The 15,259-nt window shown below is 43.3% G+C and overlaps 2 protein-coding genes across 4 annotated transcripts in view; one reads left to right on the top strand and one right to left on the bottom strand.

Moving 5' to 3' along the window:
• The window catches only part of CRAT (carnitine O-acetyltransferase), a 65,227-nt gene that overhangs the window by 43,233 nt on the left and 6,735 nt on the right, over positions 1-15,259 (bottom strand). For 2 of the 3 annotated variants that reach the window (XM_040324683.1, XM_040324682.1), the window contains exon 1: positions 13,483-13,769. The exons of the other annotated variant lie outside the window; for it this stretch is intronic. Coding sequence is in view for 1 of the 2 variants with exons in the window: in XM_040324682.1 (XP_040180616.1) it covers positions 13,483-13,509 (27 nt within the window). In the remaining variant the exon portion in view is untranslated. Of the gene's footprint in view, positions 1-13,482; positions 13,770-15,259 lie in introns of those variants that run through there. 3 annotated transcript variants of the gene reach the window in all.
• PTPA (protein phosphatase 2 phosphatase activator) overlaps positions 14,149-15,259 on the top strand; it is a 169,575-nt gene continuing 168,464 nt past the window's right edge. The window contains exon 1 of the mRNA XM_040324686.1: positions 14,149-14,256. Within this exon, the coding sequence (XP_040180620.1) occupies positions 14,232-14,256 (25 nt within the window). The 5' untranslated portion in view covers positions 14,149-14,231. The remainder of the gene's footprint in view (positions 14,257-15,259) is intronic.

The raw sequence follows: 15,259 nt of genomic DNA, 5'->3' as shown, positions 1-15,259 counted from the left end.
AAATCTCCTGCATTCTGTTTGCAGGATGCAATCCATTCTGCTATTGGAGGAGTTAGACCCCTTTCACACTGAGGGAGTTTTTCAAGCGTTTTAGCGGTAAAAATAGTGCCTGAAAAACGCCTGAAAAACGCCTGCCTGCAGTCTCAGTGTGAAAGCCCGAGTGCTTTCATACTGGAGCGGTGCGCTAGCAGGACCGCTCCAAAAGTCCTGCTAGCAGCATGTTTTGAGCGGTGTGTTTACCGCTCCTCCACCGCTCCTTACTATTGAAAGCAATGGGAAACCGCGGTAATACCGCCACCAATGCGCCTCTTTTTAACCCTTATTAACCCTTTTTCGGCCGCTAGCCGGGGTTAAAACTGCCTCAATTTCCGACGGCATAGCGCCGCCAGCGCACCTCCTGCCCCAGTGTGAAAGGGGCCCAAGGATCATGATGATCTCTACTACATGGGAACTAACCTAAGCTGCACAAGCTAGGACTTGGACCCCTTACACACTGGGGCTTTTTTTAGGCTTTGGCGCCTGTAAAGCCCCTGAAAGAAGCCTCATCTGCCATCCCAATGTGAAAGACAGATAGCTTTCAGAGCCATTTCACACTGCCAACACCCGAAAAATGCTGGTAAAGCTCCGCTAAGACCCCTTTCACACTGGGGTGTTTTCAGGTGCTTTGGCATTAAAAAAGCGCCTCAATGGGAAGGGGCAATTTAGGAGCGGTGTATTCAACAATACTAAAGCGCTGCAAAGAAGCTGCTTGCAGGACTTTTTTTGACGCCCTGCCAGCGCCTGAGTGTGAAAGCACTCGGGTTTTCACATTGGGATTGCAGATGCAGTTTCTTTCAGGCGCTTTAACGCTAAAGTGCCTGAAAAACGGCCAGTGTGAAAGGGGTCTTAAAGCGGAACTGAAGTTCCACTGAAACAATGAGCAACTGTTCCGTCAGATTTGGCGACCCATCAGATTAGGTATTGAAAGAGACATTCCCTCACCTGCGCATGCATACACCCACTAGCAGGTTACCTAACCTGACAGAACACTGTAGTCAGAAGGAGGAGGCAGCAGACATCTTAGTACACCCAGCTATGTATTGAATTTAAGAGCAATACATTTTAGCAATAAAGTGAGCGTATATAAATAAATAAATATAGTATATTGACATCTGTGATGCTGTTTTGATGTTCCAATTTGAAAGAAGCTGGACACCAGCAGTAGGAAGGTGGCGAAGGCCATGTTGGTACATCCCACACTGAACAGCGCTAAACCTTTAGGCTTTCAAAATGTACCATGAAATAACCATCACTGATGTCAACATACTATATTTATGTATATACGCTCACTTTATTGCTAAAATGGCTGTTAAAGTAAAGACATAGCTGGGTGTACCAAGATGTCCGCTGTCTTCTTCTGACTAGAGTGTTTGGTCAGATTAGGCAACCTGCTGGCGGGCGTACGCATGCGCAGCTGACGGAACGTAACTTCCGTTAACCAAATCGGGTCGCCGATTCTGACGGAACACAGGCAGGCTTTTATTTCATGTAATGCTTCTTCTGCAATAAAATTCCCCTGCCCGTTTGCATGTGCCGGAATGACGGCCTCATTACCTCTTCAAATAATACATACTCATTTATATTAATAGAATTATTGAGATCAAACAGATCCCTTCATTGTGTATATATATCTAAAACTCATTGGGAAAAAAAAAAAAACATACATTCCTCTTAAAGGGGTTGTAAAGGAACATTTTTTCCCCCCTAAATAGCTTCCTTTACCTTAGTGCAGTCCCTCCTTCACTTACCTCATCCTTCCATTTTGCTTTTAAATTTCCTTATTTCTTCTGAGAAATCCTCACTTCCTGTTCTTCTGTCTGTAACTACACACCGTAATGCGAGGCTTTCTTCCTGGTGTGGAGAAAACCTCTTGAGGGGGCGAGCAGGAGTGTCAGGACACTCTCTACTTTGCAGATAGAGAAAGGAGCTGTGTGTTAGTAGGCGTCCTGACACTCCTGCTCGCCCCCTATCCCCTCAAGAGGCTTTCTTCACACCAGGAAGAAAGCCTTGCATTACTGTGTGAAGTTACAGACAGAAGAACAGGAAATAAGGACATTTAAAAGCAAAATGGAAGGATGAGGTAAGTGAAGGAGGACTGCACTAAGGTAAAGGAAGCTATTTAGGGGGGGGGGGAAATGTTCCTTTACAACCCCTTTAACACAAGGCATGTTCTGTTCCTGCTGCAATACAATGTGTTTGTTGTGTGTAGCAACAATAATAAAGAATGAAACTTTGACCCAGTTCTCTCCTAGACCGTTGGACTTATTTCCCTCTTCTTGGTACATTCCTCCACCAGTGGTTAATCTCTCATAACCGCTGGATAAGAAGGTCACAAGATACAGAAACAAGTGCAGCAAGTGCGATAGAAGCCATTAATTGTCATCCAGACCCTTAGAGCACTGTCACACTGAAAGCGCCTGGGCGTTGGCGGTAAAGCGCTGCTATTTTATAACAATAACGCCGCTATTTTTTTCCGGCGCTTTACCGTTGTTTTTGCGATGATTTTCGGCCACTGGCGGGCCGCTTTTAACCACCTCCATCGGCTAAAAAAGGGTCAACGGCGCAATAGGCAGGGGTGCTTTAGGAGTGGCGTATACACCACTCCTAAAGCGCAGCAAAGAAGCTTCCTGGCAGGAATTTTTTGGACGCCCTGCCAGCGTAGCGCCCCAGTGTGAAAGCACTCAGGCTTTCACACTAGGATTGCAGCGGAGGCTTTTTTCAGGCGCTTTACGTGTGCTATTTTTAGCGCTAAAGCACCTGAACGCCTCCAGTGTGAAAGAAGTCTTAGGCTGCATACACACCTCAGCGTAGCGTTTTTGCCACGTTTTAGCGCGATTTGCGCATTTGTATGCAGCATTTTTGGGCATTGGAGTTTTTTTTTTTTTTTATTAGCCAATAGAGAAAATTATCTATTGCATCATTTGATAGGTATTTCAGATTTTTTAGCTTTTACATTATTTTTGATTTCTTCTTTTATTATTATCATTTATTATAATGTTTTTCATTAGGGTAAAGGGTATGAGTTCAGTTTAGGTTTCGGGTTAGGATTAGGAGTTGGGGTTAGCAGTATTATTATTTTATTTATTTTTAATTTATTTATTATATAATAATAAATGAATAAATGTAAAATAAATACACAATAAATTAATTACATTAATACCAAGTAACAACAAATAAATAATTAACCTTCAACTTTAACCCTTACCCCTTAAATAAATAACTAAACACCCTAACACAAAATATATTTTATTATTATAATACAGGATTTATAAAGCGCCAACAGTTTACATAGCGCTTTACAACTTTAGGGTAGACGGTACAAATACAATACCCTTTAACAAAGTAGGAATCAGAGGGCCCTGCTTCCTAGAGCTTACAATCTAAGGCCCCTTTCAGACGTGCGGACCGTATGTCCGCATTTTCATCCATCCGTTTGCGGATGAAAACGGGACATACATTGGTCCCTATGTAATTGCGGGTGTCAGCGGATGACCATCCGCTGACACCCCGAAATCGTCCGCCTCCGCAATGATCCGATTTTGCGGACGGAAGAAAATCCTATTTTTTCTTCCGTCTGACGGATCGGATTGGATGAACACGGACACATGGTCCCATAGGGGAGAGCGGAGAAAAGACAGGGCGGTCCCTGCACAGTGTGCGGGGACCGCCCTGTCAGCCGACGGCTGAGCAGGGATTTTACGGAGCGATCCCCGCTGAGTTTACGGACACACGGAGGCGGATCATTACTGATCCGCCCCATGTGAAAGGGCCCTTTTACACGGGGTGGATCAGTAGTGATCCGCTCCGTGTGTCCGCAAAAGCTCAGCGGGGATCATCTGTAAAATCCCTGCTGAGCTGGCAGCGGACAGGGTGGTCCCCGCACACTGTGCAGGGACCGCCCTGTCTTTTCTCCGCTCTCCCCTATGGGGGGATCGGATGAACACGTCCGTGTTCATCCGATCTACAGACGTAAGAAAAATAGGATTTTCTTCCGTCCGCGATTGCAGATCTTTGCGGAGGCGGACGATTACGGGTGTCAGCGGATAGTCATCCGCTGACACCCGCAATCACATAGGGACCAATGTATGTCCCGTTTTCATCCGCAAACGGATGGATGAAAATGCAGACATACGGTCCGCACGTGTGAAAGGGCCCTAAGAGGAAAATTATATAATAATAATAATAATAATGTTGTTTTTGTTCGAGTTTGGGTGTTTATTGTTCTTTTATTATTAATAATAAATGTATTTAATTTTTTTAAGGTTAATTATTATTTATTAATGCATTATTGTATTATTACATATTATTATAAAATGTATTTGACTTATTAATAATGATTATTAGTTGTGCATTTATTTTACATTTATTTATTCATATATTATTACCATTTTTAATTTGAGAAAAAAAATCATGCAAAAACACGCATTTCCATTCACTCCTGTGCGAATAAAAACGCACCAAAAACGCCCAAATCTGCCCGATTTGAGCAAAAAAAAAAGCTCCAGAATTTGGAGTGGAAATGTGACCCATCTCCATAGAGAATCATTGATTGTTTTTCCCCCTTCAGCATTTTGGAGCTTAGGCCTCATACACACTGGACAATTTTGGACGTTTTTACAGCAGCTGTTTTTGGCAGTAGACGTTTTTTTCTACAGTCAATAAACTTTCATGTTATCCTATGTGTCCATGCACACATAGGCTGTTATCAGCAGTTTTGTTTTTGAGCAGTAAAAAAAAACAAAAAAAAAAAAACTAGTGGGTTCTGAGAGACGTTTTTCAGCTGTAAAAAAAAAAAAAAAAAAAAAAAAATGTCTTCAACCAAAAAAACGCTAACGCGGTAAAACACTAATAAACGCAAAAAACGCTATTGAAAAAACGCTGAAAAAATTTTGAAAAACTCACTACAAAGCTACTGGTGTTTTTATAACGTTATTTGAGGCCTTCATGCTAAGGCTCCTTTTCACGCCAGCCGACTAGTTTACTAACACGCTGAAAACCTATCCACAAAAGGCCCAGCACAGCACTATTTACCTATTGAAATGTTCTTAAAAGAGTGTCTGAAAAATGTTTTTTTTTTTTTTTTTTTTTAAATAAATAAAAAAAAGCCTGAAAAATTACCAAAGACACGCCACTCAGGTGTGGATACAGCCTCAGTGTTGTAGAATGACAAATGTTTCCGTCTTAAAAACAAAATCCAGAGGATGTAGTGTGTTCCCTGTGTCTTCTACAATCACAGCCGGCTACAAGTCACACGGCCCATCTGTAACACAATACACTGCAAACATCTCTGCTATTCTGCAAAGGCAAGACAGAGCCGTGACAGGAGTGAACATATGTGCCCAGCGGTCATGTTCAAGGACATCAAACTCGTCTTATTCAATGACACCAACTTCATCACACTCAGCTGACCCTTCTATATCAAACAGGACATGTCAGAGCAATACAATGAAGCCGTTTTATTGTAATCGTTCCAAATGACAAATTAATTTTACTTTATGAGTGACTAGATTTGGGGGTTTAAATCAGAATGCAAAGTGGTCATGGCATGTCTACTATAGTTACACAAAGCACAGCACGGCTCACGCATGCGCAGAGGGAAGCTTGCTTTGAAGCCGCAAGCAGTCACAGCCAGCTTCCCAAAGTAAACATGCCAGCGCCTGGACTGAAAGATGTCCGAAAAGCTGGCTCGGGTAAGGAACACGCTGGATCCCTGGATGCGCTGGCAGGACGTTAAAAAAAACTCCTGCAAGCAGCATCTTTGGAGCGGTGTATACACCACTCCTGCCCATTTCAATTAAAGGGCAGCGCGGCCGAACCGCCGGCAAAGCGCTGCTGTAGCGGCGATTTGCGGGTGGTTTTAACCCTTTTTTTTGCAAAGCACCCCACTAGTGGGCAAATACCTCCGCAATAACTATGGTAAAGCAGCCTAAAGAATATCTCATGAGAGAATTGGACCACCTGATACATTTTCTTCAATTATCTCATAAGATGCTGAAAATGTCAAGTTATTTACCTCAGAAACCAGATACACGAGGTAGAAAATTCATAAAATGGTGGAAAAGTCAATTCACTAAGGGAAATAAATAAGGTACTTAGACCCCTTTCACACTGAGGCAGTTTCCAGGTGTTTTACTGTTAGAAATAGCGCCCGAAATCTGCCTCCTATTCTCTGCAATGGGTGCTTGCACACCCGGGCGATGCGCTTGCGGGATGTTAGAAAAAGTCCTGCAAGCAGCATCTTTGGGGTGTTTTGGGAGTGCTATATACAAAAAATGCCCCTGCCCATCGCAATGAATGGCCAACACCAGAAAAGCGCTGTGGAAGAGCCGCAACATGGGAGTTTTTAACCCCTTCTTTGGGGTAAAGCGTAGGTCCTCCTAAAAATATTAAAAGCCAGCAGCTGCTGACTTTTAATAAATGGACACTTACCTGTCCAGGGTGCCTGCGATGTCGGCAGCCGAAGCCGAGCAATCACTCGGCTCTTTGCTGTCCCCACCGCCATCCTTGGTGAGGGAACCAGGAAGTTAAGTGTTGCGGCTTCACTTTCCGGTTCCCTACTGCGCATGCGCGAATTGCGCTGCACGTCCTCACTGGTCCCCGCTGTCTTCTGGGACCTGTGTGTTTCCCAGAAGACAGAAGCGGGGGGGGGCAGGGGAGTCTATGCCCGCAAGTGGGTGCAAATACCTGTATTATACAGGTATCTGCACCCCCCTCCCCCTGACAGGTGCCAAACGTAACACCGGAGGGGGGTAGGGTTGCGAAAAGCGGAGGTTCACTTTTTGTGTGGACCTCCGCTTTAAAAGCTCCCCACTAGCGGCTGAAAAGCGGCACAAAAGTGACGCTTAAAGATCGGTAAAGCGCCGCTAAAACAAGCTGCGCTTTACCGATAACGGCCGGCGCTTTCAGTGTGAAAGCAACCTTAAGGAATGTAAAAATATAATCGCCAATTTGGAGGATTCTCTACCTTTTTGGATGAGTTTCTCAGCATTAACGCATAGAAGCCTAAATATGGAATCAGTGGGGCCGATTTGCTTAAAGCGGAGTTCCACCCAAAAGTTGAACTTCCGCTTGTCTGATTGTTTTTGACTGGTACCCTGTCCCCACTTCCGTCACACCTCGCCGCGGCGAGGTACATCATAAGTTCGCCCCCTCCTCCTTCCCCTGTTGCCGGGCCAGTAAGAGAGCGCAGCGTGCTTCGCGAATATGCAGTAGGGACTCAGCTACGAAACCGCAATGCTTTACTGCCGGGTTCCCTTACCGGCAATGGCAGTGGCAGCAGCACCTGACAGAAACACTGGCGGGGGTGCTGACATCGCTGGATTCCAGGACAGGCAAGTGTCCTTATATTAAAAGTCAGCAGCTACAGTATGTGCAGCTGCTGACTTTTAATTTGGGGGGACACCGCTTTAAAGTATAACTAAAGGCTTAACATAGATCAGACCCCCTGTCAGGTTTTTATTGCCTTCTGTGACCCTCCTCTTTACCATTGTCATTGAATGCGAAAGAGAATCCCAAATTTCGGGTTGTCCTCAGAAAAGTAATAGAGGAAAAAATCTTCCAATGGGGACACTAGTTTAGGTGACCTGGGGGTCCCCAAGGGATTCTTCTAATTTGTAGGGATTTTCTCTCACTTCCTGTTTTGGCTATGTGACAGAAGTGAAGGCAAATCTTCCCAATGACAACGTTGTCATTTTTTATTTGGTGGGAGAAGTGTATTCTTATATGTATGTGATTTTTGATACCATTTTCATACAATATTTTACAATTATAAAGATATTTTGTATTTACTTAACTGAAAGTGGGTGTTTTTGATACGCCACTTGTGTCCTGTGAAAGGAGCTTCCCTTTGACTGATATTCCAGTCACCTGCAGGGTGGATATTGTGTCATGAAATAAAATACCTCATGGTTTCACGAGTAAAATACCTCACATTTTGATGATATAACTCATGCTTTATTTAAGTAGTGTTTTTTTGTGGTTTGCAAAAAAAGTTTGAAAAAAAGCGATGAGTTATTTCATTTTATCTCAAAGAGGAAAGTAACTCTTTGTGAATTGAGCCCCCTGTGAGGAGTGCTTCAGTAGTGTTTTCTTGTTGTCTGGCAAAGACCAATGTCACTGTGACCGAACATGAGAGAAAATCTCACAAAGGCGAAGTTCATCCATGTGCGGGGCAGAAACACTCACAAAATCGTGTGCGTTCCTGACCAACAGGCAAAATGCGCTGCTCTTTAGCAGACTCGGTGGGGGGTGCCATTATTCTGTGGCACCATGTGACTTAAAAAAAAAAAAAGGAAAACATTTTTCTTTCACTGCATTTCTCACAGGTACAGCAGCTCATTCAAATGAGCGGGCTGATGTCTGTAACGTTTGCGTGCAAACGTGCCGCACATATTGCTCCAGATTGCAAAAGAATACCTGACAGAGGTTCTAATCTTTCCACACCATCTTCAAAAAAATAAAAATAAAAATTGGCCTGGAGATGCACTTTTAGCCCAGGTTCACACTAGCGCGATCTTAGACATTGCATGCGATTCGTACCCGCACTGCAGGTGCCGATCACATGCGATGTCTGTGAGATGCAAGTTCAGCCAGGGGACTTTTTTCCCCCGCACTAAAATCAAATTGCATGGGTGTTCTGACCTATGCGATCTGATTCCTGTGCGAGTTCACAGTTCACACTGCGATCTGTGAACCGATCTGGGGGTGTCATTACCTTGTATTGACACCCGCAGCGGTTTCCAGAAGGCAGTGTGAACTGCCTGCGGGAGAGATGCGATGCGGAAACCAGCGCTGTAATTGCGCCAGTTCCCACATTGCATCAGTGTGAACCTAGGGGCTAATGCTTTTAAGTCCAAAAGGTACAGTATTCTTTTGGTGAGGCATTTTTGGCCCCATAGACTGCATAAAAACACATGAAAAACATAAAGAAGGCCCGAAAATGCAGAAGCGTTGTTTAATTCTGAGTGAACTTGAAGGTATCGTCTGTATAGAGAGGAATTGTGTTTGTGGGGTTTTGTGGTCTTCCCCACTCTCTAGTAATGCTTCCTATGAGAAGTGCTTCAATCACCTTTTCTTGCCGAGTCCCTATTGGGGATTTTTTCGCACTCCAGGTCTAATAAAACTGTTGTCAACGTGAGAGAATGTGAAAAGAAAAGCTATCAAACTGAGCCACAGATAGCAATAAAAAAACCTGACCGGGATTCTAACCCATCCACGCTTTATCCAGAACCTAAAAGAACCATGTACACATGTTGTAGCCACGGCAAAAATTAAACATTGTGTCTCATTCAATGGGCGTTACTGGCGTCAAACATGACCCGTGCAAGTCTATGGGGCCATCTTGAAAGTAAACCATGTGTAAGGCCCCGTACACACGTCCGAGAAACTCGACGGGCAAAACACATTGTTTTGCTCGTGGAGTTCCTTGTGAAACCGCCAAGGATCTCGGCGAGCCAAATTTTCCCATTGCCCAACGAGGAAATAGAGAACATGCTCTCTATTTGGCTCGACGAGTTCCTTGACGGGTTTCTCGGCGAAAAGTGTACACACGACCGATTTTCTCGACAGAATACGTCTCCCATCGAGTTTCTTGCTGAATTCTGCCGAGGAAACCGGTCGTGTGTACACGGCCTAATGCATGCAATCGTGGCGAGGTGGTGTGTGCCATTTACAGCATTAAATCAGGCAGTGAGGAGGAAGACCTATCGCCTCCACACTGCCTGTCAAACACCTCTGAAATGTAATCCACCATGGATCACTTTTCAGAGGGGAGGAAAAGACTGCTAAGCATATGAACAAGCCCTTACTCCAACTGAGCTCATAAAAACAGTTTTGCCTTTAGTTCTACTTTAAAGCCCAACTCGGGGTGAAAACATTTTTTCCCCCATGCAGTGGGGCAATGGTCAACTGCTCGTTTTGTGCAGGGGTGACCAGAAAGCTTACACTCATCTGGTCCTCCACTCCACCAACAAATGGCACTCCCCCACGATCCAGCGGGTGGACCGTTCCTGACAACCTCACATCCAGAGCAGGTCTATGGGTATGATGACGTTGGGAACAGTCCATCGCACAGACCACTAGACTGTGGGGGGCAGGAGCCACAGGGACCAGTCTTGTGCAACAGTGCAGGGAGGATCAGAGGATTAGGTAAGTATACAGTGGGTATAGAAAATAATCACATTTTGTTGTTTGCAGCCTGCAATGACAACAGACACAGTTTTTGTTTTATCCAGCTGTATTTACTCAGTGCAACTTATAACATTCAAGTGAAAGATATAACACCAACATGTCAGAAAAAAAAAAAACAGAATTATCGAGTTGGAAAAAGTATCAAATGTCAGTATTTTGTTAAACCACATTACAGCCTTAAAGCGGTAGTTCACCCTGACCCACATGATGTTACCATCGAGACAGGCATTGTAGCGCGAGCTACAGTATGCCTGTCCCGATTTTTTTAACCCCGTACTCACCTCGTAGTCGTCCATCGTAGATTTCGGCTCCCGCGGGGAATGGGCGTGCCTATGGAGAGGGAGGATGATTGACGGCCGGCCCTGGCACGTCACTCTCCCCGAAGACAGCCGGAGTAGGTCTCGGCTCTTCACGGCGCGTGCGCACAGGCTATGCGCACGCGTCGTGAAGACCAAGCCTATTTCGGCTATTTCCGGAGAAGCGTGACGCGCCAGAGCCGGCCGTCAATCATCCTCCGTCTCCAGAGGCACGCCCATTCCCCGGTATCTTCGATGGACGACTACAAGGTGAGTATGGGGGGAAAAAATTCGGGACAGGCATACTGTAGCTCGCGCTACAGTGCCTGATTTAAAGGTAAAAGAAAAAAAAAATTTTTTTTCCCTGTCGATAGGGTGAACCCCCGCTTTAAGTCTGTTGGAATATATCTTTGCACATCTAGACTTTGCGATATTTGCCCACTCTTCTTTTCAGAGCTGCTCAGTTAAATTTGATGGCGGCCGATTGTGGACTGCAGTCTTCAAGTCATTCTACATTCCTGCAACTGCATCAGAGTTGCTATTGGCCTCTTGCCAGCCTCTCTGACCAGTTTCCTCCTGGCTCTTTTATACAGTTTGGAGCAATGTCCTAATCCAGGGAGGGTCTGAGTTGTACCAAATACCTTTTACTTCCTAATAATATACTTCACTGTGCTTCTAGGATATATATATATATATATATATATATATATATATATATATATATATATATATATATATATATATATATATATATATATATATATATATATATATATATATATATATATATATATATATATATATATATATATATATATATATATAGTTTGGGGGTTCTGTATAATTTTCTAGCAAAAAAATTATGATTTTTACATGAAGGAGAGAAGTGCCAGAATAGGCCCGGTATGGAAGTGGTTAAAAAAGGGGGTACACTGTCCTTGTGAATTCCTCCAGTGGTCCACTTCTGTCCCCCACCTGGGTAATCGTTTCTGTGCCCGTTTCTCACTCCACACAGAAACGCAATGCCTTCGCTATATTAGATCTCTCTCTCTGTTCTCCAATCCCCGGCCTAGACAAAAATGAGCAGCTAACCCATGCAGAGCGGGCACAGCCCCACTGCCAGCAAAAAGCTGGTGAACTCCAAAAACATTGCTACAATGTCACTGTATACACAAATCATCACACAGCAACCATGCAAAAACAAGTTCAGGTCAGGCTGGGTTCACACCATTCCAAATTGGATACTAAAGTGAGGTCACTACACAAAAACACACACACTCCAGTGCTGTTTCAGGTGCATTTCTAAATGTGTGTTTTTGATGCGTTCAAAACTTCCAATACAGTCCAGTGCAGGAAAAATGCAGCATGTTCTACTTTTTTGGGGAACTGAAAAGCCCTGGAACTGACTGCACTGGTGTGGACTATGCCATTGGAAACTGTATAAGCCACTCATCAGAGAAATTTTCCCCAATGGGGTTTTTAGGCAGCTCAAGTATAACCCACTTTCCATGCGTTTTTGATGCAGAATAAAAATGCACTGAACTGCATGTGGTGTGAACTGGCCCTTACTCCAGAGACACTGGCACAAGGTAAAAAGCAAGGTTTTCACACACATATAGAATCTACTACATGACCAATAAAGAGGATGCAAAGTGCAAACTACCACCAGTATACAGGACTGTGCTACCTGCGCAACACCAGAATGTGCAATCAAATATAAAGGATCATATACTAAAAGCATATAGAAATGCCAGTGCTCCTTTCATAATAGTCAAGATTTTTGTACATAAACAAAAAAAATATATACAATATACACACACACAAAGAATACACTAAAAATATATACATAAAGTATATACTATAAATATATTATGAATGATAAAGTACAAAAGCACTAGAAGTGCTGCATACATTGAGATGTTGTATCCCCCAGCTATAGGATATATGGAATTTATAGTGTATATAAGTTATATAAATAGATAGTGTGTGTGTGTAAATACTGTATAGAATGTATATATATATATATATATATATATATATATATATATATATATATATATATATATATAGTACATGGAATGTATATGTGGAATATATAGAACATATATAGTGTACATGGAATATATATGGAGTATATAGACTATATATATATATATATATATATATATATATATATATTGTACATGGAATATATATGGAGTAAATATAGTGTGTATGTGGTATATATAGTGTACATGGAATATATATAGTGTATATGGGGCATATATGGAGTGTATATACTGTACATGGGATATAGTGTACATGGAATACATATCTATATATAGAGAGTACATGGGATATATATAGAGTACATATAGTGTACATGGGATATATATATATATATATATAGAGTACATGGGATATATATAGAGTACATATAGTGTACATGGAATATATATATATATATATATATATATATATATATATATAGTACATGGGATATATATAGGAGTACATATAGTGTACATGGGATACATATCTATATATAGAGAGTATATGGGATATATATATAGGAGTACATATAGTGTACATGGAATACATATCTATATATAGAGAGTACATGGGATATATATAGAGTACATATAGTGTACATGGGATATATAGAGAGTACATATAGAGTACATGGGATAGATATATATATATATATATATATAGTACATATAGTGTACATGGGATATATAGAGAGTACATATAGTGTACATGGGATATATATATATATATATATATATATATATATATATAAAAATATATATATATATATAGAGTACATATAGTGTACATGGGATATATAGAGAGTACATATAGTGTACATGGGATATATATAGAGAGTACATATAGTGTACATGGGATATATGGGGTACAGACGTAATGTGGGGGCCCCTCTGATCTCTCTCTCACACACACACACGGTGTCACTCACCATACTCCTCGCTATAAAAGCCAACATGACTGAAGCGAAGAGCCGTGCTCCGGTCCCGGTACAAAGTCCCCGTGTGATCTGTCACTCACAAGGACAGGGTGACAAGGGTACAAGGAAACTTCATTGCTGATCTCCAGTACACAACTGGTATTGCCCATAGTGACCAGGGTGGGGCGCAGGGGCCATTTTTAAACTGGGCATGCCCATTTCGAGGTTTCTCCTACCCGGGGAGGGTTAATCATTAACTCGAGGCGCTGTTATGTACATTCCACCTGAACCATGGAATGTTTGCAAATATGACACTACGACACATTTCCAGTAACAAACGTGGCGCCCGTTGCAGCCGCCATCTTTACTAGTGGCAAATATAGCACCGGGAGAATTTATTTCGTCTTTGTTTATTATTATTTAAAAAAACAGCAATATTTTATCACGCGGGGACTGACTAACAGTTATCAGACAACTTTTGACACTGCATTTTAGGGTTTGCCCTCATCTAGAATGGCAGGCGGCTGGCACAGGCGCCATGTTTGATGTTGGCAATGCCATGGATTGAGGGGAGAGGGCATTGTGAGGGGGGTCGAGGGGTGATCGAACACAGAAGAGGGTTTTAAGGATGGGCTGTTTATGAGAGGGACAGAGAAGGGGGGTTTCTTTTTGACTAGAACACGTGAGCGAGGAAAGGGGGGCGTGTCGGTGTGAGGACAGGGGTGAAAGGTGAAAGGTGAGAAGTTCCCGGCTGCAGGAAGATGGCTGAGAGGGAGCAGCAGACAGGTCTGTCACTAGGGGCCCCTACTTGTTACCAGGGTGGGCCCTTGTTACTATGGTAACCATGGGGGGAGGCAGAGGGTGCAGCTTGTACCATGGCTGCTGTGGAAGTCGAAGTCCCAGCATGTTATATGAGCAGACATCCCTGGTGCTGGAGGTGTGCTTCAGGAAAATCCTTCTTTCCTTGGACCCACTTCCTGTCCTCATACCTGTGTTCCTTTAAGGGGCTCTCCACACAACTTTCTATTAGTTGTGACACCCTGTATTGCTGTCTGTGTCTGCACTGGGGAGGTGTACACCTTCATCTGTCCTGGTCACTGTTGTCACCAGACAGGAAGTGAAGGGAGATCCAAAATGTTGCCATTGTCCCCTGGAGGAGGAGGGGTGACTTCCGCCCGGCAACAACTGACAAATCTGAGTCCCCAAACTTCAGAGAGTTTCCTTCTAATGTCACCAGGGAGCGAGGGGAAGTCCGAAGTTTTACACTTGTCACAAGAACACGAGTTGATTCCTCAATGGAGGGATCTGTTCTGGTGACAATCAATTGGGGATTTCTTCTTACTTCCTGTGGAGTCTTTCTGGGACAGGAAGTAAAAGTTACTTCAACTAAACTCCTACAAAACCTCACAGAGGCTTCAACCCTTCCCTGCTGTACTGTGAACTATCGCTGTTCACATGTGGGCCCCTCGTCTGAGCAATTACGTGTGACCAGAGCCCCTGACTGACCCGGACACAGACCTCGTGTGTAGGGTTACCACCTCATCCCTTTAAACCCGAACACATAGTAATTACACAGGTTCTGGGGCTAATTTAATGTCGATAAGGGTCCTTTCACACTAGCGGACCGTTCGTCCGCTCATTACAAGTCCGTTAACGGACTTGTAATGAATCCCTATGGGATCGCGTCCGTTAGCGGATGGAGCATCCGCTAGCGTCCGCGTCAGTCGGGATCCGCTTTTCCGAACGGAAGAAACCCTATTTTTCTTCCGTTCGGCGGAACGGATCGGAT

The sequence above is a fragment of the Rana temporaria genome, chromosome 9 (assembly GCF_905171775.1).
Source record: "Rana temporaria chromosome 9, aRanTem1.1, whole genome shotgun sequence".
Lineage (NCBI taxonomy): Eukaryota > Metazoa > Chordata > Amphibia > Anura > Ranidae > Rana > Rana temporaria.
The sequence above is the reverse complement of the archived record's forward strand: the minus strand, read 5'-3'. Positions and strand labels throughout refer to the sequence as shown.